The following is a 27426-nucleotide window of genomic DNA, read 5'->3' on the forward strand; positions in this document are numbered from 1 at the left end:
GGTGCACACCTGTAATCCCAGCTATACTCTGGAGGCTGAGGCAGGAGAATTGCTTGAACATGGGAGATTTGCAGTGAGCTGAGATTGTGCCACTGCACTCCAGCCTGGGCAACGGAGTGAGACTCTGTCTTAGGGGGAGGAAAAAAAAAAAAAAAAAAAGAATATATCCCTGTAGTTAAACTACATATACCTGTGTTACACAATACATTAACTATTAGAGAGGCTAATGAATCTTGTCTCAATAGAAGCAGAAAAAGGACTGATAAGATTGAACATTCACTTGTGACCAAAAACAGAAATAGAGAAACGCCATCTCTACGAAAAATACAAAAACTAGCCGGGTGTGTTGGCGGCTCCTGTAATCCCAGCTACTTAGGAGTCTGAGGCAGGAGAATTGCTTGAACCTGCCGAGATTGTGCCACTGCACTCCAGCCTTGGCAACAGAGCAAGACTCTTGTCTCGTTTAAAAAAAAAAAAAAAAAAAAAAAAGCCAGGCGCGGTGGCTCAAGCCTGTAATCCCAGCACTTTGGGAGGCCGAGACGGGCGGATCACGAGGTCAAGAGATCGAGACCATCCTGGCTAACACGGTGAAACCCCGTCTCTACTAAAAAAAATACAAAAAATAGCCGGGCGAGGTGGCGGACGCCTGTAGTCCCAGCTACCCAGGAGGCTGAGGCAGGAGAATGGCGTAAACCCGGGAGGCGGAGCTTGCAGTGAGCTGAGATCCGGCCACTGCGTTCCAGCCTGGGCCACAACAGAGCAAGACTCCGTCTCAAAAAAAACAAAACAAAACAAAACAAAAAAACAAAACCCAAAAAACAAAAAACAGAAATTGAAGACAAATGCCGCTAGGTGCGGTGGCTCAAGTCTGTAACCGCAGCACTTTGAGGAGGTGAGGCAGGCGGATCACCTGAGGTCAGGAGTTTGAGGGCAGCCTGGCCAAGATGGTAAAACCCCATCTCTACTAAAAGTACAAAAATTAGCCAGGCGTGGTGGTGGCATGCTTGTAATCCCAGCTACTCGAGAGGCTAAGGCTGGAGAATACCTTGAAACCAGAAAGTGGAGATTGCAGTGAGCAGAGATTGCACCACTGCACTCCAGCTGGGTGATAAGAGTGAAACTCTGTCTTTTTTTTTTTTTTGAGACGGTCGCCCAGGCTGGAGTGCAGTGGCCGGATCTCAGCTCACTGCAAGCTCCGCCTCCCGGGTTTACGCCATTCTCCTGCCTCGGCCTCCTGAGTAGCTGGGACTACAGGCGCCCGCCACCTCGCCTGGCTAGTTTTTTGTATTTTTTAGTACAGACGGGGTTTCACTGTGTTAGCCAGGATGGTCTCGATCTCCTGACCTCGTGATTCGCCCGTCTCGGCCTCCCAAAGTGCTGGGATTACAGACTTGAGCCACCGCGCCCGGCCATTTTTTTTTTTTAAAGACAGACTTTCGGCCTGATAGTTATCTAACAAGAACCTACAGTAAACATCTATCTTGATGAAACACTGAAACACAAAGGTGTCCACCCACACCATTTGTGTGTTAATAATAATGAACTGGGCTAGCCTTGGCGTCATGGCTCAAACCTTTAATTCCAGTGCCTTTCGGAGGCTGAGATAGGAGGATCACCTGAGGCTAGGAGTTAACGACCAGGCTGGGCAACATGGTGAGACCTCCGTCTATACAAAAATAGAAAAAATAAAAAATAAAAAAAACAGAGTTGGGGCTGGGTGTGGTGGCTCATGCCTGTAATCCCAACACTTTGGGAGGCCGAGGCGGGCAGATACTTGAGATCAGGAGTTCGAGACCAGCCTGGCCAACATGGTGAAACCCCGTAACTACTAAAACTACAAAAATTAGCTGGGCAAGGTGGCGTGTCCCTGTAATCCCAGCTACTTGGGAGGCTGAGGCAGGAGAATCGCTTGAACCCGGGAGGCGGAGGCTGCAGTGAGCCGAGATCGAGTCACCGCACTCCAGCCTGGCGACAGAGCCAGACTCTGTCTTAGAGGGAAAAAAAAGGAAAAAAAAAAAAAAAAAAAAAAGAAACAGTTGGCAAGGATTCTGGATACACAATACACAAAACTCAATTGTTTCTATGCTGCCAAACAAAACAAAAGAAAAAACCCAGTTAATACAGACATTTTTTGAGTTTCCACAGCCAGCCTTGGGGGCTCCCTCCTTTCCAGGACCAGACCCACTCCAGCAGTACCAGTCTTAGGGATACACTGCTCCCTGCCTCCCCCGGGTAGCCACCAGAAGTGTTTGGTCCAGTGCCTTGAGGTATCAGGGGGGCCTGCAGACCCTACTGTATGCCAGCAAGCAGGTCTTTCTCCTAACTTTCACAGGCCTGGCCTGGAGTCTCTGGAATTCCTTCTTCTCCTTTTTCCCTAGAGAGCTTTCTGGACCTTGAAGATGGCAACTTAGCAGCCCTTACTCAGGGAGAGCTTTCTGGACAGGTTCAACTTCCTCCTGCTGAATCTCCTGGTTTCCTGTACCTCACCCTCGTCAGTTTCAATTTTCCCCTGGCCTGGGGGACTGTCTCCTCTGTAAACATGTTCCATGATGTCTGCCTCACTGCCCACAGAGCCAAAAGTGCAGTGCCAGGAGCATGGTAAGAAACTGCACCGGATGGTAGGCCTTTGGGACCCAGGCAGCCAGCATGTGAGCCTTTCTAGTCCCTGCGGACAGCTGGATAGGTACAGAGGAGGCCAGAGGCAAAGGGAGAGCTTGGCCACACTGCCAAGCCCATTTCCTCCTTGTGGCTTTGCTGGCACTGCTCGCCTGTGGCAGTGGCTGGCACATCCATGCACTCCCAGTGCTGACTCCCACTCAGAGGGCAAATTTTGTATCTAGGTGGCAAAGGGGGGCACTGCAATGCAAGGCATCCAGGGCAATCTCAGTCCATCGCACTCAGAGCAGCACCCCAACACCTCTGAGACTGGCTGAGCTGAGCAGACAGCTCCTCGGTCGACCCTGCCTCTCAGGGTAGACTCTGCTCTCTCAGGGACTCCAGGGCTCGGGCTCCCGGCTCTGCTCCGAGAACAGCCTCCCACAAGCGTGCTGGATTTCGGACATGCGAACTTCCCGAACACACACCAACGCAAAATACACTCAACGTGAGGCAGACAAAGGGGGGAAGCCGATTCTAGTTCCAAAGAGCAAATGAGTGTGTGAAAGATACTTGGTTCAAATTAATGGTTTTATTTCCATCTTTAACACTAGCAGAGGAGTCCAAAGCAGACTGATATCCATGGATACAGTTTAAATGTAACAAAGAAAGAGTTGAACTATGTACATTGAAAAAAGGAAAGACATTTTTTTCATACCAACCTTTCCCTAGTTCACAGTTTCTGAATAGTAGAAACAAAACACATTTTTAAATCTTTTTATCAATTTAATTTAGGACGAAGTAACACAACTTTTATAATTAACCACTGAAGTTGTCTTTAAGGATAAAACTTAAAGAAATTTTAAAATGGGTGGTACCATATTTTATTAGTGGACTGACTCCAAGGTTGCCTTGCTCCAAGTCTGGGCATCATGACACTCGCATGATGCCCAGAAGAAAGTTAATGGCAATGATGTTCAGTCAGAGGGCAGACACGCTACACATCACAATGATGAGAGCTGAGGATTCTGCCCTCTTCAACTCCAAGTAGAAAATTATTGTTTTCATTCAAACTAACTGGAAGTGAGCCAAACAGTTAAAAAGTCAGAATGAAGAATAAAACAATTTTCTTTTCACATAGAGGAGGGACACTCCTTCAGCCCCGTCTAAAGTGAATTCTGTGCTGAGTCCCTGCTCCTTCAGAAGGGTAAACTGAAGGTCAGTTATTGCTAACAAAGCCAGAAGTGGCCCCTTTCCCACTCTGAAGATGTTTCACACGAAAAGGCCGTTTGTTTGGCTTGAAGCCCTCTGAGGAAGGAGGACAGCGGAAGAGGAGGCAGGCTGGCACTGTAAGGCCTCTCTTGTTAGCCACCCCCAGGCCCTGTGCTGTCAGAGGCAGCGTGGGCCACTTTGCTGCCCTTCAGAGAACCTGAGGCTCCCACATACCTGTGGAGTGAGGGAGAGGTTGTCATCTGGGCCCGTGTTTCACCCATCAAAACCTATGGAGCAGTCAAAGCCCAAAGGATCCAAGCCCAGCTGGCCAGAGGAGTAGCTTCTGAAACAAATGGCACTGGGTTGGGAAGGATGAGAAAGCCAAGTCAGGTGGGCCAGGTTCTCCGAAACATGGGGCAACAGTGACTTGGGCAAAAGCCTGGAACTGAGCGGCTGATAAGGCCACAATTACTGCCACCACCTCTCAGTATCTACGCGGGGGCAGACGTTAGGCAGTGGAAACCGAGGAACTGAGGACTGGAGGGCGTGTGGCAAATACAGGATGGATTTTATCAGAAAAGAGAGGACACCCAAACACGTGCCTGCCCTATTTATCTTGCATGTCCTGTGCCAGGTGAAGGACGCTGGAGCATGGGTAAGGTTCCTGAGAACAACTGGCGGGCAGAAACGGGCTGGGATGGGCACTGCTCCCCAGGCAACATTAGGCCTCTGAGGGGGACGCTAATAGTGCTACATCTTGTGGGGTGCCGAAAAGTAGGTAACGAATGGCCTTTATTGCACTTTTTTGTTCTTAGGAAACGGGATTGCCCTGCAGTTTCTCCTGATTTGCAGAAATCACTGCAGATCAATGGTAAGGTGCAGGCAGAATCACGGGTGACCTCTGACTCTCAAGGGAAGAAGTCCAGTGATTGGTCTTTCCAGGGCCTCAAGGGGCCACTCTTGCACCTGGGATCTTGGAGCTGGGTGAACTGGGTCTGGCTTGGTCAATGTGTGGCAGGCAGATTGGTCGACCGGCAGACACTTGGAACAAAAGGTGGTGTGCCTGGGAAAGCTGGGGCAAACTTTCCAAACAAGGAAAATTTCTTGGCAAATGTGCAGGTTCTGCAACCAGACTAGAACCACGATTCCCAATGTGCCTGACTCCCTTTCTCCCACTCTAGAACTGGACCACCCCAGACGAACAGAGATGGCCTGGGAGGGCCCTGGGTCCAGCGCCATAGCATCAAACTGGAGATAACAAAAAGAAGGGGTTGGAAACAAAAGAGCAGTTTACATATCAGACGTTGGTTCTGAAACAGTCTTTTTGAGCTCAGGAAAATGGAGGCAGATACCACTGGAGAACCTGTCTGTCTGTCTGTCCATCCGTGTCTCCTGGGCGACTCTGAATACTTCATATATAAATGGGGTGGTACCGTTTGTGGTTGATCTTTTTCCTACAAGTTGGGCAAGTATTAGCATTCTTCAGGGAATCGCGGAGGCACTGGCTACAGAAGACATGGCCACACTCTGTGGAAACGATGAGACGTCCATTCTGCACAATCTAGAAGGGATTAAAAAGAAGAGCCTCTGAGTTTGTCCTTATCCCAGAGCAGCCATGGTCCCCAGAGAATCCCACCCATCTATGCCGAAGATGACCAATTGAAGGAAAACAAGAGCCAGGCTGCAACAGGGAGGGGTCTGGAGAGCTAACTGTGCCTGCTGCGATCGCTCTAAGCTGGAGAGGAGGAGGCAGGGGCCATGGCATCTCAACAGTGTGACAGCCCAAGGTTATGAGGGACGCCAGTAAACACTAGCCGCTTCCAGAAGAGTCAGGATGGGGGACACAAAAGGAGGACGCATTTACACCCGGAAGCTCAAGGCATACAGGGGTACAGGCGCTGAAGGTGAAAGTTGTAGGGTCCAAGGAGAAACTGGCACATTCTCCACTCACAAGCAGATCTGCAGCAAGTGATGCCCAGGCACGACTGCGAGTAGGGCTGTCCAGTCCCACCAAGGGAGAAGATCCTGTCTCATCCAGTTCTTTCAATGAAGTTTAGAAACCAGAAGCAAGGAAGATACAGCCTGGTTTACTTACCTCAGAGTATCCATCCATGCAGATAGGACAACTGACGGTACCCGAGGGCCTAAGAGCACAGTGCTTCACATTAGTTTTTCAGTCAATGCAAATATTTTATTATACCCCATAAGTGGCCTTCATGTAAGTGGCCTGCATCCCCTACAAGAGAACCACCCCGGCCTCCTCTGACTCTGCCTTAGCACAGGCATCCAAGAGACTTTCAGAAAAGCCAACTGCCCCAAGGGCATGTGGCAGGGTGAACATCAGAAGGTGCAGACAACCTGAGTCACCCTGCCCTCCCCCAGGTCCCTACTGGCCCCAGGATCCCTGTCTGGAGCCACCGGGACTGCCTGCGCCCACTCTGTCAGCGTTCAGCATACTCTGGTTACAGTGGAAACAGCTGGGCTCAGTTCTGGGCCAGGTTCCAACTGTATCCAGATGCTGGGGAGAGGCTTGGTCAAGCCCTGCCAGGGCCAAGCCCTCAGGTTTGCTGAAAAGCATTCCTATGCCCTGGCCCCACCCCCTAGCACGGCAGCAGCAGAGCTGGGGGCATGTTGGTACCTGAGGCCTGTAGCGCCCTCATCCCTGGTGTTTCTGGGAGTGTGGGTAGTCACATACACGTCTCTGTCCCTGGACAACTCCTCGTCGTCACTGCTCACCACGCAGCTGTCAGCATGGTCCTGGGGCAGCCTCCTAGCATTCCTCCTTGGTCTTCTTCTTTCTAAGGTAGGTCACATTTTCAGGTTGGAGGCTCCCTACTCTTACCATCCTCACCACCCCCATCCTGATGCCTCTTAAGACCCTCTTCCTTCCCTGCCTGGGACCCCCAGAAAGAAACTGCTGCCATGCTCAGCTATAACCCAGAAGGTTCTGCCCAGCTCTGGAGGCCACTATCTTATCTTCTCAGGAGAAATGCCCCAACCCCTGCTGTGAGCTACCAGCCTTCCCCAAAATCTGGTAGGCCACAAGAAAGGACGACAGCTCAGTGTCAGTGATAGGGGTGAAGTTTCTTCAGCAGGCACAAGTGGACTGCCTGTGCGGGTCTGACCACAGTATGTGTGAAGGGATCTTCCTGCTTGGAGAGCTCCAAGCCCTTGGGGAAGGTCTGCCAAGGCCTGTCGCACCGCAGCTCTCACCTAAGGCAGTTTTTGCTCCAAACCCAGTGAAAAAGGAAATGAAACCACTTACCATCAACAATCTTGTAAAAAGAAGGAGAAAAACAAAAGAGAAACAAGCAATCAGTTTGATATAAGTGATAAATGAAGGCATTTCTTTTTTCTGACCTGTGACACCCTCTGTGGAACCCTCCGGTGAGCAGCAGGGGCCCCACCCTCCTCCCACCCGCAGAGTATCTGTGCACCTCCCCCAGTCAATCAAGCCCATTTCCCAGGTCACTCCATCTCCCAGCTGATGGGCTGTGTCTCTCCCTGTTGGGTGTTTAGTGGAGTCTCTGGGAGCGTGAACACAGCCACAGCCACAGCCATAGCCACACCATGTGCTGGCTGCAAGACCTGGGGACCTTACTTACTATCTGGGGGCTGCAGCTTCCTCTTCTGAAAAACACCAGAGCCCACCTCTGACTGTGGTGTTGTGAGGATTACATGAGGCAGTGAACATTCAGACAGCACTAGGGGCACCATGCTTTCGCGAGCTGACACGGCCAATGTAGGCCCCTGCCAAGGTGGAGCCTTCATGTGGAGGAGGATTTGCATTGCTCAGTAGATTGTTACAAATAACTAACAAAGCAAAGCAGGCTATGCATGACCAATGCGTGTGACACACACCAAGGACAGAGCTCAATCCAATTCTGTGTCCTGGGGGTCTAAGAACCTGACAAGCCCCTCACCTGCCAGCTCAGAACTTACAGCTAGACGATTTCTGCTCCAACAGTTTCAAATTCGGTTCCTCCCGCTTTCTGGCCAAGTGCTCTTCCCCATCTAGGGAGGTCAGTGGAACGCCCTTTCCCTCTTGCTCAGCATGCAGGAGGCACTGCTTCAGGAAAAGTTCTCACCGCCAAAGCCCTACTGCTCACCTCACCCTGCCTGTTCCCTGGGCAGGATATCTGCCCCACAGTGACAAAAAGCTCTAATCCTCTACTCTGGATCCCGCACAGCTAGGATCCTGGACGTGAACCATGTTCCCTCAAACAGACACACTCATGCTACTGGCAGGGCAGGGGGTGGAGGCCGACTTGAGCTGCTGTGGGTGTTGGCACTGGCAGGCACAGCTGCATCATGAAGAAACAGTTCTGGCAGAGGCTGCTATGTCTTGAGTCCAGGCCTCTCCTCCCTAGAAAGGGTCTGCAGTACTGTCTACTCGAACCCAAAGATATGAGTGCAGGGGGTGGATCCCACCTCCAGACTTTCTTCGTGGAGCAGACATAGCAGCTCCCTAGGTGGGTCAATACTTCGAGGTCAAGAGTTATTCCTTGCGACGCAGCCCAGAGACTGCTGATTCCATGTTAAAATCCACTAAGCTTAAGAATAATTAGAGTGGATTTTGTTTCCCAAATGGCATCCTGACATACACAAATGGCATGCAGGAAGAATGTAGGCCCGAGCATAAAGGTCTTCGATTTGCAGATGAGAATATAATCCACACATGTGGAGGCACTGAAAAGTGCTCCCCTTTCCTCTTAGAGGAGACTGCAGAAGGTGAAAAGGGAAATCCGGGGACAATCAGTCAACCTCATCAACAGGACCAAACTTACCAGGGCCAGCACAATGTACTGTCCGCATGAAATCTAGAAAGGAGGCTCTGGTAACAGTGCTGGCCCTTGTGGAAACGTTTAGCTGGGAGCAGAAGCAAATTCTTCTGTGGCTCGAAATGACCCCAGCTTTCTACAGCTCCAGCATGCCTCCACCCTCTGCCAAGATGACCCACTAGTTAGGTGTGGACACCTGGAAGGGCTATGACACTCCCAGTTCCCCAGCCATGAGAGTGTGGGTACTGAGTCTTTATGGTCTCCTATGAGTCATACCCAGTTTGCCCCTGGATAGTGTCAAACTGAGGCCTGTCCTGAGCCCTGAGCCCGGGGGCTGCTGGCAAGCAGCAGGTGATATACACACAACTACTGGGTGCATAAGAACAGGGGGGCCAGAGTGTTTCCTCACTGGTAACAATTCTGATGGTCCCCACTTTCAATGAGAGGAAAACAGCTTACAGATGAGTCTTCAGCATAAGAATGACACCACAGGCCAGGCGCAGTGGCTCACAACTGGAATTCTAGCACTTTGGGAGGCGGAGGTGGGTGAATCACTCATGGTCAGGAGTTGGAGACCAGCCTGGCCAACAAGGTGAAACCCCGCCTCTACTAAAACTACAAAAATTAGCTGGGCGCCGGGCGCAGTGGCTCAAGCCTGTAATCCCAGCACTTTGGGAGGCCGAGACGGGCGGATCACGAGGTCAGGAGATCGAGACCATCCTGGCTAACACGGTGAAACCCCGTCTCTACTTAAAAAATACAAAAAAAAAAAAAAAAAAAAAAAAAAAAAAAAATTAACTGGGCGTGGTGGTGGGCGCCTGTAATCCCAGCTACTTCGGAGGCAGAAGCAGGAGAATCACTTGAACCCGGGAGGTAGAGGCTGCAGTGGGCCAAAATCGCACCATTGCACTCCAACCTAGGCAACAATAGTGAAACTGTCTCAAAAAGAAAAAAAAAAAAGAAAAAAAAAAAAAAAAAAAAAAAAAAAAAAAAAAAAAAGCCTGGGCGCGGTGGCTCACGCCTGTAATCCCAGCACTTTGGGAGGCCGAGGTGGGCAGATCACCTGAGGTCAGGAGTTTGAGACCAGCCTGGCCAACATGCAGAAACCCCGTCTCTACTAATTAAACACAAAATTAGCTGGGCGTGTGGTGGCTCATGTCTGTAATCCCAGCTACTTGGGAGGCTGAGGCAGGAGACTCACTTGGTGGAACCTGGGAGGCGGAGGTTGTGGTGAGCCGAGATCGCACCATTGCATTCCAGCTTGGGCAACAAGAGCGAAACTCCGTCTCAAACACACACACACACACCACAGCCTGGCCTCTCAGCTGGTGGACAAGACAGTATTGGTCACTGGTGTTCCCTCCACACAGTGGCCGAGTCACATCAAATTCCAGAATCCCTGCAGACATCCCAAGAACTCTGTACTGTACTTAACTCACAGCTGTGGCCCCGCGGGTGACACAGTGCTTGCCTAGCACAGAAGATGGGTGCAAGGGGAAGAGTACCAGCGCTTCATAAACTGCCTACCAGATGAGTTGAGAGATGGATAGAGGTGCAACACAAGCTCTGCGGCCTCTAATCCATTTGAGAGGCCTTTAAGATAAGTGAAAAACCGAAACTGAAATAAGAACAATGAACTAATCCCCTGGACTGAATAGTTTAATTAGTACCGTGGTAAGCTAGCCCAAGATCAGAAATTCACACTTCCTGGGCTGGGCATGGTGTCCCACACCTGCAACCCCAGCACCATGGGATGCCAAGGTGGGCTGAGTCGCTTGAGCTCAGGAGGCCGAGACCATCCTGGGAGGGCAACATGGCGAGACCCTGTCACTACAAAAAATACAAACAATTAGCTGGGCATGGCAGTGAGTGCCTGTAGTCCCAGTACTCCTGAGGCTGAGGCAGGAGGATCTCTTGAATTTGGGAGGTTGAGGCAACAGTGAGCTGAGATTGGGCCCCTGCCCTCCAGCCTGGGCAACGGAGGAAGACCCTGTCTCAAAAAGAGAAAAGAAAAAAGAAAAGAAGAAGATTCACTCTCTCATACATTCTACTTTACTCTAACTTCTTAACTATGGAGAAGAGTCCACAGGTCAGAGCATTTAGAGACAAGTGGGCCTGCAGCAGGCACATCTGATTGGTCACTCAAAGCCCCTTTGTGCTTCTAAAAGCACAAGTGAGCCTCATAACACCTCTGCATGAAAGAAACAAGTATAGGAATCACTGGGGTCCCGTGCACTCAGGCTGGCCCCTAGCATTTCTAGGAATGTTCACCCAGCCAAGAGCACCGAGACACACTTGCTTTAGACAACTTCACAGCTCACAGCACTGCACATTGCTCCACTGGAGACACAGCCATCTCCAAGCACTGTGCACACAAAAGGCTACTCGATGTCCAACAGCTACACACATCATGCAGTTACTGATGCCTGTTAAGTGGAGCACTGGCAGGAGTGCTGGGAAGACTGGTGCTGACAATTACGTTCTAGCTGAGCAGCCAACCCATCTTGGCTAATTCCTGGATATGATATTTGGGCTTTTCTGAGCTCTTCTTTCTTCCTATAGAATTGGGCTGGCTCACTTATTCCAAGAGTGTGCCTCCTGTGTCCTTTATACCCAGAGATCTACAGGGTTCTGTCTCGTCCTTCCTTCCAGAAATATCAAGCATCCTTTCTACAGAGTCTCATAAATGGAAAACCAGGCAGGATACAGAATAAAAAGCAAATAGTGTGACTTATTAATACACTGTAGAAACAGACCAAAAAAAGATTCCAGAAAAATCAACCTAAGAGACAATATTTGGAAATTTAAGAAAAACAGCCTAAGTAACATTTTCAATAATCTCCCCCTAAAAAATCTCGATTCCTTGAAGAGAGGTGCCAGTCTCTTTTCTACCACTGCATTGCTTCCAGCCAGAGCAGAGATGGGCATACTGAAAATGCTCATGAAGTGATCCAAGGCCAGCCTCAGTGGTTCACAACTATAATCCCAGCCCTTTGGGAAACCAAGGTGGGAGGATTGCTTGAGCCTAGGAGTTTGAGACCACCCTGGGCAACATAGTAAGACCTTGTCTCTACAAAAAAAATATAAAAAATCACTATAGTGGCACACCCCTATAGTCCCAGCTACTTAGGAGTCTGAGGCAGGAAGCTCAACCGAGCCCAAGAGGTATAGACTGCATTGAGCCGTGATGGCACCACTGCACTCCAGCCTGGGTAACAAAGTGAGACCCTGTTTCAAGGGGGAAAAAAAAAAAGAAAAAAAATCAACAAATTTGGAAAAGGCACACAAAACAGAAAAAAAAAAAAAAATGATTTGCTGTTTAAAAGCAACCAAGGAGGCTGGGCATGGTGGCTCACGTCTATAATCCTAGCACTTTGGGAGGCTGACTCAGGTGTATCACTTGAGGCCAGGAGTTCAAGATCAGCCTGGTCAACATGGTGAAACCCTATCTCTACTAAAAACACAAAAATTAGCTGGCCAAGGTGGCATGCACCTGTAATCCTAGCTACTCAGGAGGCTGAGATATGGGAATCGCTGGCACCCTGGAGATGGAGGTTGCAGTGAGCCAAGACTGTGCCACTGCACTCCAGCCTGGGTGACAGAGGGAGACTCTGTCTCGGGGGGGGAAAAGAAGACAACCAATAGTTTGCTTTGTTCTAGTTCAATTTCTTCAACTATTTAAAAAGCTGATAGGACTCAAGGAACCAAAATTGTATCTGATGGCCTCAAGGGTTATGTTTGAAGGCTTGCTGATTTGCAGAAAACTCAAGCTGACTGTTCAAGATGTTCAGGGCAAAAACTGCCTAGCTTCCATGCATGGGTCTTACCCATGACAAAATGTGTTCTGTGATTTAAAAATGGCAGGCCAGGCGCGGTGGCTCACGCCTGTAATCACAGCACTTTGGGAGGCCGAGTAGGGCGGATCACAAGGTCAGGAGATCGAGACCACGGTGAAACCCCGTCTCTGCTAAAAATACAAAAAACTAGCCGGGCGCGGTTGCGGGCGCCTGTAGTCCCAGCTACTCGGGAGGCTGAGGCAGGAGAATGGCGGGAACCCGGGAGGAGGAGCTTGCAGTGAGCCGAGATCGTGCCACTGCACTCCAGCCTGGGCAACAGAGCAAGACTCCGTCTCAAAAAACAAAAAACAAACAAACAAAAAAGGCAGACCACCTGGGCAGATCACTTGAGGTCAGGAGTTCGAGACCAGCCTGGACAACATGACGAAATCCTGTCTTTACAAAAATTAGCTGGGCGTGGTGGTACATGCCTATAGTCCCAGCTACTCGGGAGGGTGAGGAGCAGGATAATTGCTTGGACCCAGGATGCGGAGGTTGCAGTGAGCTGAGGTCATGCCACTGCATTCTAGCCTGAGTGACAGCAAGATACCGGCTCAAAAAAAAAAAAAAAAAAAAAAAAGGGCAGACCATGATTGAAGCTCATGTTGATGTCTAGACTACCCATGGTTAGAGAAAACCTCAGCACCAACAGTTCTAAGATGATGGAAATGATGACCCAAGAGATGCAGATAAGTAACTTGAAAGAAGTGGTGGAGAAAATTATTCCAGACAGCATTGGAGAGACACAGAAAGGCCTGCAAATCTATCCGTCCCCTCCGTGATGTCTCTGTTAGGAAAGTGAAAATGCTGAACACACTCAGGTGTGCATTGGGAAAACGTAGGGAGCTTTTATGGTGAAGACAGCAGTTCTGGAAAAGCTACTGGGATGAGACAGGTGCTACAGCGAAAAGTCCTATTTCTGATGAAAAAAGTTGATATACGAAAGTTGTATTAAAAAAAGGTAGGCCGGGCGCGGTGGCTCAAGCCTGTAATCCCAGCACTTTGGGAGGCCGAGACGGGCGGATCACGAGGTCAGGAGATCGAGAGACGATCCCGGCTAACACGGTGAAACCCCGTCTCTACTAAAAAATACAAAAAAATAGCCGGGCGAGGTGGCGGGCGCCTGTAGTCCCAGCTACTCGGGAGGCTGAGGCAGGAGAATGGCGTAAACCCAGGAGGCGGAGCTTGCAGTGAGCTGAGATCCGGCCACTGCACTCCAGCCTGGATGACAGAGCAAGACTCCGTCTCAAAAAAAAAAAAAAAAAAAAAAAAAAAAAAAAAAAAAAAAAGGTATACAGCCGGGCGCGGTGGCTGACGCCTGTAATCCCAGCACTTTGGGAGGCCGAGGCGGGTGGATCACGAGGTCAGGAGATCGAGACCATCCTGGCTAACATGGTGAAACCTCATCTCTACTAAAAAACACAAAAAATTAGCCGGGCGTGGTGGTGGGCACCTGTAGTCCCAGCTTCTTGGGAGGCTGAGGTAGGAGAATGGTGTGAACCCGGGAACCAGAGCTTGCAGTGAGCCGAGATTGCACCATAGCACATAGCACTCCAGCCTGGGTGACTGAGCAAGACTCCATCTCAAAAAAAAAAGGGGGTATACAACAGTCAGGTGCAGTGGCTCATGCCTATAGTCCCAGCACTTTGGGAGGCCAAGGCGAGTGGATCATCTGAGGTCAGGAGTTCAAGAACAGCCTGGGCAACATGGTGAAACCCCATCTCTACTAAAAATACAAAAAATTAGCCTGGCATGGTGGCATGTGCCTGTAATCCCAGCTACTCAATAGGTTGAGGCAGGAGAATCGCTTGAACCTGGGAGGTGGAGGTGAACTAAGTGAACTGAGATCTTGCCACTGCACTCCAGCCTGGGTGACAGAGTGAGACTCCATCTCAAAAAAAAAGTTATAAAACAAAAAAGTTTTATAACAAGCACTTCACAAAAGAGAAAAATAAACATGAAAATAAACATGTTTGATCCCATCAGTAATCAAAAAGCACAAATTAAAACTACAATGAGACACCACTGGACAAGCATCAGAATGGCTAAAATTAAAAGTGACCACGAGGATGTGGAGAACCTCAAACACTGGCACGAATGTGAACTGCTCCCTCTTTAGAAAACAGTCTGGCATGTATCCAGTAAAACTCAAAGACACTCACACCTCGGGACGCAGCAGTGACGCCTTTTTTAGGCAATGCAATGCCAAAAATGAAAGTTCATTTTAAGGGAAAGTAATAAAGCGAGATGAACAAAGTCTCTCACTGCATCTTACCACATTTTTCATTTCCCTTCATATTTCAGGGGCTTTGAATTCCTTTGAAAGTTGGAAGAAGGTGCACATCTGCATGCAGAGTTTCCAGTCTTTTTTTCTTTTTCTTTTTTTTTTTTTTTTTGAGACGGAGTCTCGCTGTGTCTCCCAGGCTGGAGTGCAGTGGCGTAATCTCGGCTCACTGCAAGCTCCGCCTCCCGGGTTCACGCCATTCTTCCGCCTCAGCCTCCCAAGTAGCTGAGACTACAGGCGCCCGCCACCATGCCCGGCTAGTTTTTTTTTGTATTTTTAGTAGAGACGGGGTTTCACCATGTTAGCCAGGATAGTCTCGATCTCCTGACCTCGTGATCCACCCGCCTCGGCCTCCCAAAGTGCTGGGATTACAGGCTTGAGCCACCGCGCCCGGCCTCCAGTCTTTTTTTCTTTTTTGAAGGAAACAGGGTCTCACTACGTTGCCCAGGCTGGCCTTGAACTCCTGAGTTCAAGAGATCCTCCTTGCTCAGCCTCCCCAGTAGCTGGGACCACAGGCACAGAGTTTGGAGGGTTCCCTGATGTTCTGACGGCTACCTCTGGATCCTGGTATCCAGGGATTCCTGTCTTAAAGGTACAGAGCTCCAGGAGCTAAAGCAGTGCACTCAAGCTATTCAACAGGTCCTGGTGGAACTGGTAAGGAAGGTTACCCCACTTCCAGAAAGAATACATTTATCCATTTTACATTCTCCTGCAGGTGGAGTCTAGGGTCACCCTGAACACATGATCCATCTATAGACGCCCCTTGTCCTCAGTGAATAGCATTAGAGGCCTCCCAAACAGATTCGCTCAGAGAGGCAGAATTCCAAACTCAGGTATCGTCTCAGTGTAAATTCATAAACTGGCATTTATTAAAAGGACTTATTAAAACCAAAAATAAGTGGAGAATGATTAGCAAGAGCTATCAAGTCCAAAACAATTATTTTGTGGCTGAGAACATTAAGGACAGTGTGAGATAAATCCACTGATCAAACTGACCAGTAGATCTCAGACCAGAACCTAAGACTCCTGCCTCCCAAGCCAGGAGTGTCTCCCTTTTACCTATCAGCTCTCCCTCTGGCCACCCATCCATTTTCCAGGGCAGCTCCCTCAATGCCAATATTCCCAGTCCCTGGGTCTCCCAATGACTGCAGATCTTATAAAGGTTAACCAGGCAGCCCCAGGTTAATTGGGAGTAGGACTGACAACATAGAGCCCTAGTGCAGGGAAACAGAAGGAAGGTAGGGAAGTGCAGAGAGGAAGCCCTTGTAGCAAGAGCAGTTTAGTCATCAAAACAAAACAAAGCTGGCCAGTGTGGTGGCTCACACCTGTAATCCTAGTGCTTTGGGAGGCTGAGGTGGGTGACTGCTTGAGCCCAGGAGTTCAAGACCAGACTGGGCATCACAGTGAGACCCTGTCTCTACAAAAATATTAAAAAATCACCACCACCACCCCACCCAAATTTAGTAGGGTATGGTGGCATGCACCTGTAGCCTCAGCTACTCAGGAGGATAATGTGGGAGAATCACTTATGCTCAGGCGTTGGAGGCTGCATTTGTAAGGTCTTATCATGCCATTGCTCTCTAGCCTGGGCAACACAGTGAGACCCTGTTTCTTTTTTTTTTTTGAGACAGAGTCTTGCTCTGTCACCTAGGCTGGAGTGCAGTGGCGTGATCTCAGCTCACTGCAACCTTTGACTCCTGGGTTCAAGCAATTCTCCTGCCTCACCCTCCCGAGTACCTGGGATTATAGGTGCGCATCATCACGCCTGGCTAAGTTTTATATTTTGTTTGTTTGTTTTGTTTTTTTTGAGATAGAATCTCACTCTGTCGCCCGGGCTGGAGTGCAGTGGTATGATCTTGGCTCACTGCAACTTCCGCTTCCTGAATTCAACCAATTTTCCTACCTCAGTCTCCCCAGTAGCTGGGATTATAGGTGCCCGCCATAATCCTTGTATTTTTAGTAGAGATGGGGTATCACCATGTTGGCCAGGCTGATCTCAAACTCCCGAACTCGTGGCCCGCCCACCTCGGCCTTCCAAAGTGCTGGGATTACAGGCATGAGCCACCCCGCCCAGTCTGAGATCCTGTTTCTAAAGCAAAAGAAAACACAAGTGTGAAAGGGGAAATGATGTTGGTTTGTCAGCCAACAAAAAATCAGTAATCGTCTTTTTGTGGTCAGAATCCTAGCTCTCTCCTCAGGGTCCGGCAGAGAGAAAAGGCCAAGAAGACTGGTGAACATGGAGTATTCAAGAAAAAAAAAAACGGCCGGGCGCGGTGGCTCAAGCCTGTAATCCCAGCACTTTGGGAGGCCGAGACGGGCGGATCACGAGGTCAGGAGATCGAGACCATCCTGGCTAACACGGTGAAACCCCATCTCTACTAAAAAATACAAAAAACTAGCCGGGCGAGGTGGCGGGCGCCTGTAGTCCCAGCTACTCAGGAGGCTGAGACAGGAGAATGGCCCGAACCCGGGAGGCGGAGCTTGCAGTGAGCTGAGATCCGGCCACTGCACTCCAGCCTGGGCGACAGAGCGAGACTCCGTCTCAAAAAAAAAAAAAAAAAAAAAAACAGAAAAAAAAAAAAAAAAAAAAAAAAAAAAAAAAAAACTTTTGCAGACACCACTTTTCAGCTTTAATTAGCAACTGGTGAAACCAAGGTGTCAGCTGGGAAAAAGAAAAACAGGGAAAAAAAATCAGTGACTGTGCTATAGCTTTCAGTTACATACCAAATTAGTTCTCTTTCCAGAAATCCATGGAGTACACAGGGACGATAAGCAAAGTCGTATGTGTATATGTACCTCAGAGAAAACACTAATGAGACCTAAGCAGAGACCACTTACAACTAAACCCACTGCTGCTTATCTCAGATGGTTTTCCATCCCTGCCCCTTTCTATGGATTGAAGTCTTGAAACTTCTCAGTACAACCCTATTCTGAAGTTCTCAGCACAGCTAAGAAGCAACACCTATGGTATGTCCCTGTTCAGATACCCTGGCATCAGCCAGACAGGATAACCCAAACACCAGTGAGCCCAGGGCCAAGGCGAAGACTCAGCTACTAGCAGCCCCCACACCCTACAGTCCTCCTCAGCAGCACCTACCACCCCACTGCCAATGCTGCCAAGTGTGCCACTGCCCCACCCTTGATCTGCAGTCCGAGCACACTGTCAGAAAATGCTCAAGTGGCATCTTTCGGAGGCAAACCGGCACTTAGGATGCTGACCAGACTCCCAGACCTGCATGTACCATGAAACAGGTCTACTAGAAATAGCTTCTCCACGTGTCCTCTGACCAGACAAGGCCTCCCTCCTGGCAGGCAGGACACGCAACACACACGTCCCCTGCAGTCTGCAACCGGTGCCATGGGACAGGGACACAGGCAGCCTCCTGGACTCCGGCCTCCCTGGCATCAGGACACAGCAGGCATCAGGTGGCAATGCAGGGAGCCTGCATCCCGAGGCCATGCTCAACAGCAGGTGCTTTTAGAACTTGAGAGATTTCCCACTGGCAGTGCTGGGCCAACGTTCTTTCCTTTCAGGTGGGAGGGCATAAACTCACAGTGACTGGGCACCATTCTAGGTGTCAGGCACTCAAACATGGCATCTCTTGTAAGATCTCTTACACCATGCCCTACTGACATGAGTGACCTGTCCCCATTTCATGGAAAGTGAATGAGGCTAATGAGGCTAAGTCACATGCCCAAGGTCACACAGCTGGTGTAAACTGCGTAATCAGGGACTGAAGGCAGATGTGGGGGCCTTGAGATTTTCCCCAAACCACTTTTGTGCCCAGGTGTGGCAAGGTCAGATTACACAGACCTACTCCATAGGCAACAAGGCCATAACAAATTTTTCCTGAAACATTTTTCATTTTGGGCTCTCATCACTGAATGCATGTACTTCTTTTTTTTTTTTTTTGAGACGGAGTCTCGCTCTGTTGCCCAGGCTGGAGTGCAGTGGCCGGATCTCAGCTCACTGCAAGCTCCGCCTCCCGGGTTTACGCCATTCTCCTGCCTCAGCCTCCCGAGTAGCTGGGACTACAGGCGCCCGCCACCTCGCCCGGCTAGTTTTTTTTTTTATTTTTAGTAGAGATGGGGTTTCACCGTGTTAGCCAGGATGGTCTCGATCTCCTGACCTCGTGATCCGCCCGTCTGGGCCTCCCAAAGTGCTGGGATTACAGGCTTGAGCCACCGCGCCCGGCCGCATGTACTTCTTTATTATTGTTGTTGTTACAGTTTCTTTCTAAAAGCTCAATTCCACAAGATCCATGAACTTCTTTAGCATAAGCTATAACCTTGACCTGTAGTCTGTGACCAAGGCTGTCAGATGCTGGCACTGGCCAGGGACCCACACCCAAGAGCGAGCCGACTCTCACACTCCAACACTTACCACAACAGAGTCATTGTGAGTCAGGTCAACAACCACGGGCTCTAAAGATTCACAGGTGAGGTCCACAATTTCATCTCCAGCTTCAAAAGAAAGTATTTCAACAAGCAGTAAGAGGAAAATAAGGTTGTATCCCTCTACCCTTTAGTATGACTGCAAACGTAATATACGTTTACCCCTAACTAAAATAATCCTGAAGTACACACTGTAAAGAGCACCAGGACCAACACCTCCTTCAGGAGGGAAAGCCAGTCAACACCCTTCCAGAATTCTCCTCTGAGTGGGGATGTATGGTTTTTACAAATGTACCTTGGCGGTTATATATGTGTGCACACGCGCACACCTCTATGCCACGGCATCCCACTTCCACACGGCTATGCCTCTGTGCCCCATCTGGGAGAAGGCACCATGCATGCCCAGCCCTGGGCCTTTCTCTTTGGGATGGACAAGCCTGAAACCTTCGCTCCTCCCAGTAGGGGAAGCAGACCACTCTCCCCTGGCCTAAGGACCAAAAGTCAGGCTTAGTTTAGTGACTTCATTGGTTCATCTAGGGATCTAGGGCAAACTCTTTTTTTTTTTGGAGACAGAGTCTCGTTCTGTCGCCAAGGCTGGAGTGCAGTGGCGTCATCTCGGCTCACTGCAACCTCCGCATCCCAGCTTCAAGCAATTCTGTCTCAGCCTCCCAAGTAATTGGGATTACAGGCACCCGGCAGCATCCCTGGCTAAATTTTTTTGTATTTTTAGTAGAGAAGAGGTTTCACCATCTTGGCCAGGCTGGTCTTGAACTCCTGACCTTGTGATCCACCCGCCTCAGCCTCCCAAAGTGCTGGGATTACAGGCGTGAGCCACCATGCCCAGCCAAGGACAAACTTTTAATCTCCATTTATCTCCCAAGTGTCTCCCTACTTGGATGGAGAATAACAGTGATATTTACTGGTCCCTAGAACCTCAGCACACAAAATGGGTTGCATCTCTTGTGAAGCTTGCCTTTCAGCCCTTAGGGTATACTGTGATGTCTACGTGAGCACAGGATGAAGGTGAAAAGGACATGGACCAAAGAGTTAATGTACAACTTCCATTTATAGAAAGTTAAAAAATGACTCACAACCATTTTGTTTCTGATTACTATTAATATTTAAAAGCACTAAATGGGCCAGGCACAGTGGAACTCCTGACCTCAGGTGATCCGCACGCCTCAGCCTCCCAAACTGCTGGCATTACAGGCGCGAGCCACAGCGCCCAGCCTAACGTAACTTCTTTTATTTATTTTTTAGGTGGGGTTTTGCTGTTGCCCAGGCTAGAGTGCAGTGGCATGATCACAGCTCACTGCAGCCTCAATGTTCCAGGCTCAAGTGATCCTCTGATCTCAGCCTCTCACACTTGGCTAATTTTTTTATTTGTAGAGACAGGGTCTTGCTATGCTGTCCAGGCTCATCTGGAACTCCTGGGCTCAAGCAATCTGGCTGGCCTGTTTTATTTTCTTGTATCATAAAGTTTCACAGGAATAAAAACCATGATAACCTTAGATATACAATATAATTTATATAACATTATTGCATTCTTTATTAAAAAGAAGGGCTGCCCAACAGTCCATATACTGATATACAACAATTTATTGAACCATTCTCTTTCTGGTGAACACAATTCTGGGCTCTTACAAAAACAGTGCTCTAGGCCTGGAGCAGTGGCTCATGCTGATAATCCCAGCACTTTGGGAGGCCAAGGCAGGTGGATAATCTGAGGTCAGGAGTTTGAGACCAGCCTGGTTGACATGGTGAAACCCCATCTCTACTAAAAACACAAAAAAATTAGCCAGGTGTGGTGGTGGGCACCTGTGATCCCAGCTACTTGGGAAGCTGAGGCAGGAGAATCGCTTAAACCTGGGAGGCAAAGGTTGCAGTGAGCCGAGATCGCACCATTGCACTCCAACCTGGGACAGAGTGAAACTCCGTCTCAAACAAAAAAGTGCTCTAATGGGCAGCCCTAAGCACACACAGGGGTAAGACTGCCTAGAGGATGACAAGTGCCATGCTGGAAAGCGGTTGGTTCCTTTTTGGTCTAGAGCCAGGATCTTAGCCTCAAGTCAAGGCTTTCAAGAATTCACTTGTAGAAGTGAAACTCAGAGACCACATAGAGAACTTCACTACTCCTGGGGGACCCATGAAATTTATCTTGCACTAAGCTGCTTCTGTTTAAAATGCCAGTTTGCAGATATCCTAGTTATAAAAACAATATATGCAGAGCAAAGGGACTTAACTCAGGCGGGTCATCAACCACTTCTTGAGCAGGCAGAAAGGCCAAATCCAATCTGGACTCTGCCTACACCAAGCTCCAACACAGAGAGCTCTGTGGACAAGTTTACCTTTGCGGGTGACTTTGTGTCTTAATGAAAACCAGAGGAGGAAGGCCAAGTCCTTTATGAGGTCAAGCAAATTGGGGATGTAATTTCAAAAAGAAAAGGTGGGCTATCTCATTGGCACTAGAGACTTTTCTAAATGGGTCCTACCCCACTGCTAAACATTATCAGAGTTGAATAGTTAAACCAGCTGAGAGGCTATTTCAGAATCCGTGAAGCTTTGAGTTGTAAATGGTGAGCTGAGATTGCATAGGCCTTCTAAAGACACGGAAAACACCTTCTAATAGCTCACCCTGGTACAGTGAGCTACCTCTCTCCACTTTAACATCCCACAGTTGTAGTGTCCCTGGCAATCTTACCGGTTTCCACGAGTTCTATGGGCTCTGCTTCCAAGGAAATCTCGGGGGTGGAGGTTGCTTCCCGAGTTCGCTTCTGGGTTTGTCTAGAATTTATTGCTCCACCACGACGTTTTCTCTGAGTAGCAAGGGGGAAAGAATAGTCACATGAACATCAGAATGTCAGGGTTTCAGGAAGAACTAAAGGGGCAACAACAGAAACGGTTCACCTCACTAACAGGTCAGTGAGTAGACTTGAAGTTAGGGCTCCTCTCAAAACTTGAGATTCCAGAATACTGAATGCTTATATAGAGAGAAATCATCCAAGACATACAACAAGTAGAAATTCTAGAAAGTAAAACTTCTGTTTTATCAAACCATCAGCAGGTCGGCTTGGGGTGGTGGCTCATGCCTGTAATCCCAGCACTTTGGGAGGCTGAGGCAGGAGAATCATGAGGTCAGGAGTTCAAGGTTAGCCTGGCCAACATGGTGAAATCTCATCACTACTAAAAATACAAAAAGTTAGCTGGGCCTGGTGGCAGGCACCTGTAATCCCAGCTACTCCAGAGGCTGAGGCAGGAGAATCGCTTGAACCCAGGAAGCGGAGGTTGCAGTGAGCTGAGATCATGTCACTGTACTCCAGCCTGGACGACAATGTGAGACTCCATCTCAAAAAAACAAAAACAAGCCAGGCGTGGTGGCTCATGTCTGTAATCCCAGCACTTTGGGAGGCCGAGGCAGGTGGATCATGAGGTCAGGAGATCGAGACCAGCCTGGCTAACACGGTGAAACACCTCTCTACTAAAAATACAAAAAAAAATTAGCCGGGCGTGGTGGCGGGCGCCTGTAGTCCCAGCTACTTGGGAGGCTGAGACAGGAGAATGGCGTGAACCCGGGAGGCGGAGCTTGCAGTGAGTTGAGATGCACCACTGCACTCCAGCCTGGGCAACAGGGCGAGACTCCGTCTCAAAAACAAACAAACAAAAAAACCCAAAAAAACAAAAACTATTGGCACGTCAAAAGGTACACGATGCATCCCTTTACAAAAGCTTCAGGGCAAGTCAGGATTTGGACTTGTCGTGGATGCCCTGGCCAAAAGGCTGGAAACCCTTCCCTTTAACCAAGTTATCAATTTCTCTTCCCTGACTTTGTGTCCAGCCTTTCTGAGCCCTTTTTGTTTCTTAGCATAAAGAACTTGGAGTTTTCTGAGTTTCTATACATTGTGGAAAGCTCATCTTCCCCGGGGAAATGTGGCCTTGAACTTTTCAGGGTATTATCAACTGTGATTCACACCAGACAATCATCCCCCACAAAGAACTCAGAGAACCAAACCTGTTTTAAGGATGTTCCCAGTGGCTACCCAAGAGCCATGTCTTCCGGAAGGTTCAGGCTTTCAACTGGCTGATCTGCAACTGACGCTCTGACCAGCCTTTCTTCCAAATCCTTAGGCTGCCTTTTGCCAATATGCTCTAGCCATTTCTGGGCTGGCTGGTCCCAAAAGACGAGTTGAGAATACCCTCCACCTTAACCAAGAGACAGAGCCTCCCAACAGAGCCTGTCGCCTTGTTATTCCCACTGTGTATTTCTGTGCTCTTCTCCCCTGTGCCCTGTCCTGCTATCCTTCACACTGGACCACCTGGACAAGTACTGCACTCCTAAGTCTCAAGTTCCCCACCAGTACCAGCCTTGCAGAACTGTTACAAGGTCTAAATGAGATCATGCATGTAAAGTACTACGCAGAGGTGGAATATGCTACTATGCCAATTCCTTAGCCTTACTAGGGTCAATCTGTCCCAGGAAACTCTGAAAGGACCAGATATTGCAAGTGAGATTCATACAAGATCTAGGAACACTCACCACCCAGCCAAGCCCATGCCAGGTAACAGGGATAAGCCTAATTATATCTGTGTTGCAATGCTACTCTTATCAAATGGCAGCTTGAGATGTTCTGGAAATGAAGCTGGGTCTAGCAACTTCCCACCGACTAAGGAGCACAAAAACAGCCCCAGGAGGGCCCAGAGGCCAAGTGACAGCAGCCATAACTCCCAGGTGGGCAGCTGCTCTTGGCCTCAAGTGAGCTGACAATAACCTCAGTGGAGTTCTACTGCCTAGTGTTTTAAGGGTTTCCCCAGCAGTTACTAGGTTACTTATGTAAAAAGTAGACGTTCCTCTTCAAAGACTTTCCTCCCCATCTAATTACAAATAAACAGTAACTTCTCTTAAAAGCAAAACTTACTCAAAGACCTGTACTAACATTAAATATCTGCTAGCCATAAAAAAGAAATCAATGTACTTTATATTCTTAGCTCCCACAATTTAGCCTAAATATTTACCCTAGCATGCTTATATTAGTCCAAGCAAGCATTAGATCATAGCCTGTTTCTCTTCCTTATTTAAAGGTTATTTTTACCTTTCTCGGCATTCCATAAGTTACTTCCTCATTCCTTTATTCTCCTCTGCCTTTGCCTCTTTTACAAAGTTCTGGCCAGGCGCGGTCACGCCTGTAATCCTAGCACTTTGGGAGACTGAGGTGGGTGGATCACGAGGTCAGAAGATTGAGACCATCCTGGCTAACACGGTGAAACCCCATCTCTACTAAAAAAATACAAAAAAAAATTAGCCGGGCGTGGTGGCGGGCGCCTGTAGTCCCGGCTACTCAGGAGACTGTGGCAGGAGAATGGTGTGAACCCAGGAGGCAGAGCTTGCAATGAGCCGAGATCATACCACTGCACTCCAGCCTAGGAAGACAGAGCAAGACTCCATCTCCCCTCCCCCCCCCAACAACAACAACAACGGCCGGGCACGGTGGCTCAAGCCTGTAATCCCAGCACTTTGGTCAGGAGATGGAGACCATCCTGGCTAACACGGTGAAACCCCGTCTCTACTAAAAAATGCAAAAAAACTAGCCGGGCGGGTTGGCGGGCGCCTGTAGTCCCAGCTACTCAGGAGGCTGAGGCAGGAGAATGGCGTAAACCCGGGAGGCGGAGCTTGCAGTGAGCTGAGATCCGGCCACTGCACCCCAGCCTGGGCGACAGAGCAAGACTCCGTCTCAACAACAACAACAACAACAACAAAAAGTTGTAAGTTACTAACCAATTGGGACAAATACAGAATGTGAGGTCCCATTCCAGCCAATAAAAACCGAACACAGCAATAGGGTAAACACACCAAGTTATAAATAACCCTGTCTCCTTTATTCAATGTACTCTCACGGCAAAACTACTGGTGAGTGTACCCTTTCTGCAGAAAGTATAAAAATGGCCTTGCTGGCCGGGCGCGGTGGCTCACGCCTGTAATCGCAGCACTTTGGGAGACGGGCGGATCACGAGGTCAGGAGATCGAGACCATCCTGGCTAACCCGGTGAAACCCCATCTCTACTAAAAAAATACAAAAAACTAGCCAGGCGAGGTGGCGGGCGCCTGTAGTCCCAGCTACTCGGGAGGCTGAGGCAGGAGAATGGTGTGAACCCGGAAGGCGGAGCTTGCAGTGAGCTGAGATCCGGCCACTGCACTCCAGCCTGGGCGACACAGTGAGACTCCGTCTCAAAAAAAAAGGCCTTGCTGAAAATATTAAATTTATGTTCAAATGCTACTTTTTTAAAGCATCGGAAAACAAGCATTTCAAACACTTAGGACTCTTTAATATTTACCCCATTCTCATGGATCACGAGGTCAGGAGTTCAAGACCAGCCTGGCCAAGATGCTGAAACCTTGTCTCTACTAATAACACAAAAAGTAGCCGGGCCTGGTGGCACGCACCTGTAGTCCCAGCTACTTGGGAGGCTGAGGCAGGACAATCACTAGAACCCGGGTGGCAGAGGTTACAGTGAGCCAATATTGCACCTACTGCACTCCAGCCTAGGCGACAGAGCATGACTTCTGTCTCAAAATAAATAAATAAAAAATTTATCCCATTCTCTTTGATAATGTCCTTTGTCCTTGTACCCTCCTTCCCTTGTAGCTGACCAAGTCTTTTTTTTTTTTGAGACAGAGTCTGGCTCTGTCGCCCAGGCAGGAGTGCAGTGACACGATCTCAGCTTACTGCAACCTCTGCCTCCTGGGTTCAAGCAATTCTCCTGCCTCAGCCTCCCGAGTAGCTGGGATTACAGGCACCTGCCACCATGCCCAGCTAATTTTTTTTGTATTTTTAGTGGAGATAGGGTTTCATCATGTTGGCCAGGCTGGTCTCGAACTCCTGTGATCCACCATGCCCAGTCTGTAGCAGACCAAGTCTTTCTTACTAGACACTGCTAAGCAGACCTTCATGTCCCACAGCTACCTGTGTGGTTTCGGGGCCCCACTGAGGGAGCCAAGAAAGCAACCATGGGTCCTGGACCCCAAATCTCCCCTCATGGATAATTATAGGAATGTCCCCACCCCTCCCTAACCTCAGGAATCCTCTTTCCTGCCTGCTCTATCGACCCCTCCATGCCTTTATCCAGAGCTTCTTCCCTGCCTGGAGTACCCACCCCTCCCTTTCTTCACTTGGCCAATTCTTGCCCAGCTTTCCAGAACCCACTCATATGTCACCTCCTTCCTGAGGACATCCTTCACCCTCCCACTCTGCTTTCTCTGAGCCCCCTCCTCCCCCCAAGTAGCTTCCCTGCACCACTCAAGACAGGCTCAATAAATCCAGGAATATCTGCAGAACTCTCCCCTCTCGCCCTCCCATAATTCTGGTCATAACTCTTCTCCTTTTTACTAGCAGGGCCCTCAGAGGTCCATAGCTTTTGGTGAAAACTGACCATCCAATCACAACCACATAAGCTATAACCACACCATAACTTTCAGGAATTTTAACCAATTTCTTCACACACACTCACAAAAGGCTACATTGTTTTGCCTGTTCTGATCCAGCCTAAGCAGAGATGGGGCTTCAGAGGTAAGGCTTAGAGCACCTATTTCCCTATAGGTGAGCTACGTGGTAACCTGCAGGTGAAGCACCAAGGTGGGAGGTCAAAGAAGCAGGCTTTTTTGTGTATCACCATCAAAAGTGGGTCCTGGAGCAAAATGGGGGCCAGGAATGGCCAGGAAGTAACAGAAGAGGGTGAGCACTCAAATGACTCAGAGGGTGTGACCAGCATTTCCATGACCGTTCCCTCTGAGAGCTGTTTGTTCAGCCTCATCCTGCCCCCACCATCCATCTTCCCATACCATTCACAGCATCTCTGGAGCACTGGAAGAAATCAGCAGGCTATTTCACATCTGGTCTGTCTGACAAGGAATTCAGGATCTCAGACAACAGTTGTTTTAGAGTTTAGATCATTTAAACCACCTTGCAGTGGGAACTCTATCAGTAGGGAATAAACTGGGACAGGGGGACCTTCAGGCAATCTCCTCTAGAGCTCAAGGGGTTCCACGTGATACGTGAATTACACCAAACCAGAGCTGCCTCACAGATGCAATAAAAGCTCTAAACAGTCTGGATATGGTCACTCACTTTGGGAGCCTAGGTGGGAGGATTGCTTGAAGCCAGAAGCTCAAGATCAGTCGGGGCAATAAAGCAAGACTCCATGCCTACAAAAAAAATTTTTTTTTTTTTTTTTTTTTTGAGACGGAGTCTTGCTTTGTCCCCCAGGTTGGAGTGCAGTGGCGCGATCTCAGCTCACTGCAAATTCTGCCTCCTGGGTTCACGCCATTCTCCTG

General features: G+C 49.1%; 1 protein-coding gene across 2 annotated transcripts in view; it reads right to left on the bottom strand.

Annotated features, from left to right (window-relative positions):
• Nucleotides 1–3168: 3168 nt before the first annotated feature.
• The window catches only part of RNF4 (ring finger protein 4), a 48195-nt gene continuing 23937 nt past the window's right edge, over nucleotides 3169–27426 (bottom strand). For both annotated transcript variants that reach the window (XM_050792326.1, XM_050792325.1), the window contains exons 3-7: nucleotides 21805–21919; nucleotides 19079–19172; nucleotides 6446–6601; nucleotides 5903–5951; nucleotides 3169–5368 (exon numbers count right to left, since the gene is read on the bottom strand). In XM_050792326.1, coding sequence (XP_050648283.1) covers nucleotides 5219–5368; nucleotides 5903–5951; nucleotides 6446–6601; nucleotides 19079–19172; nucleotides 21805–21919 — 564 coding nt within the window. In that variant the 3' untranslated portion in view covers nucleotides 3169–5218. The remainder of the gene's footprint in view (nucleotides 5369–5902; nucleotides 5952–6445; nucleotides 6602–19078; nucleotides 19173–21804; nucleotides 21920–27426) is intronic.

This window comes from Macaca thibetana, chromosome 5 (assembly GCF_024542745.1).
Source record: "Macaca thibetana thibetana isolate TM-01 chromosome 5, ASM2454274v1, whole genome shotgun sequence".
Classification (NCBI taxonomy): Eukaryota; Metazoa; Chordata; class Mammalia; order Primates; family Cercopithecidae; genus Macaca; species Macaca thibetana.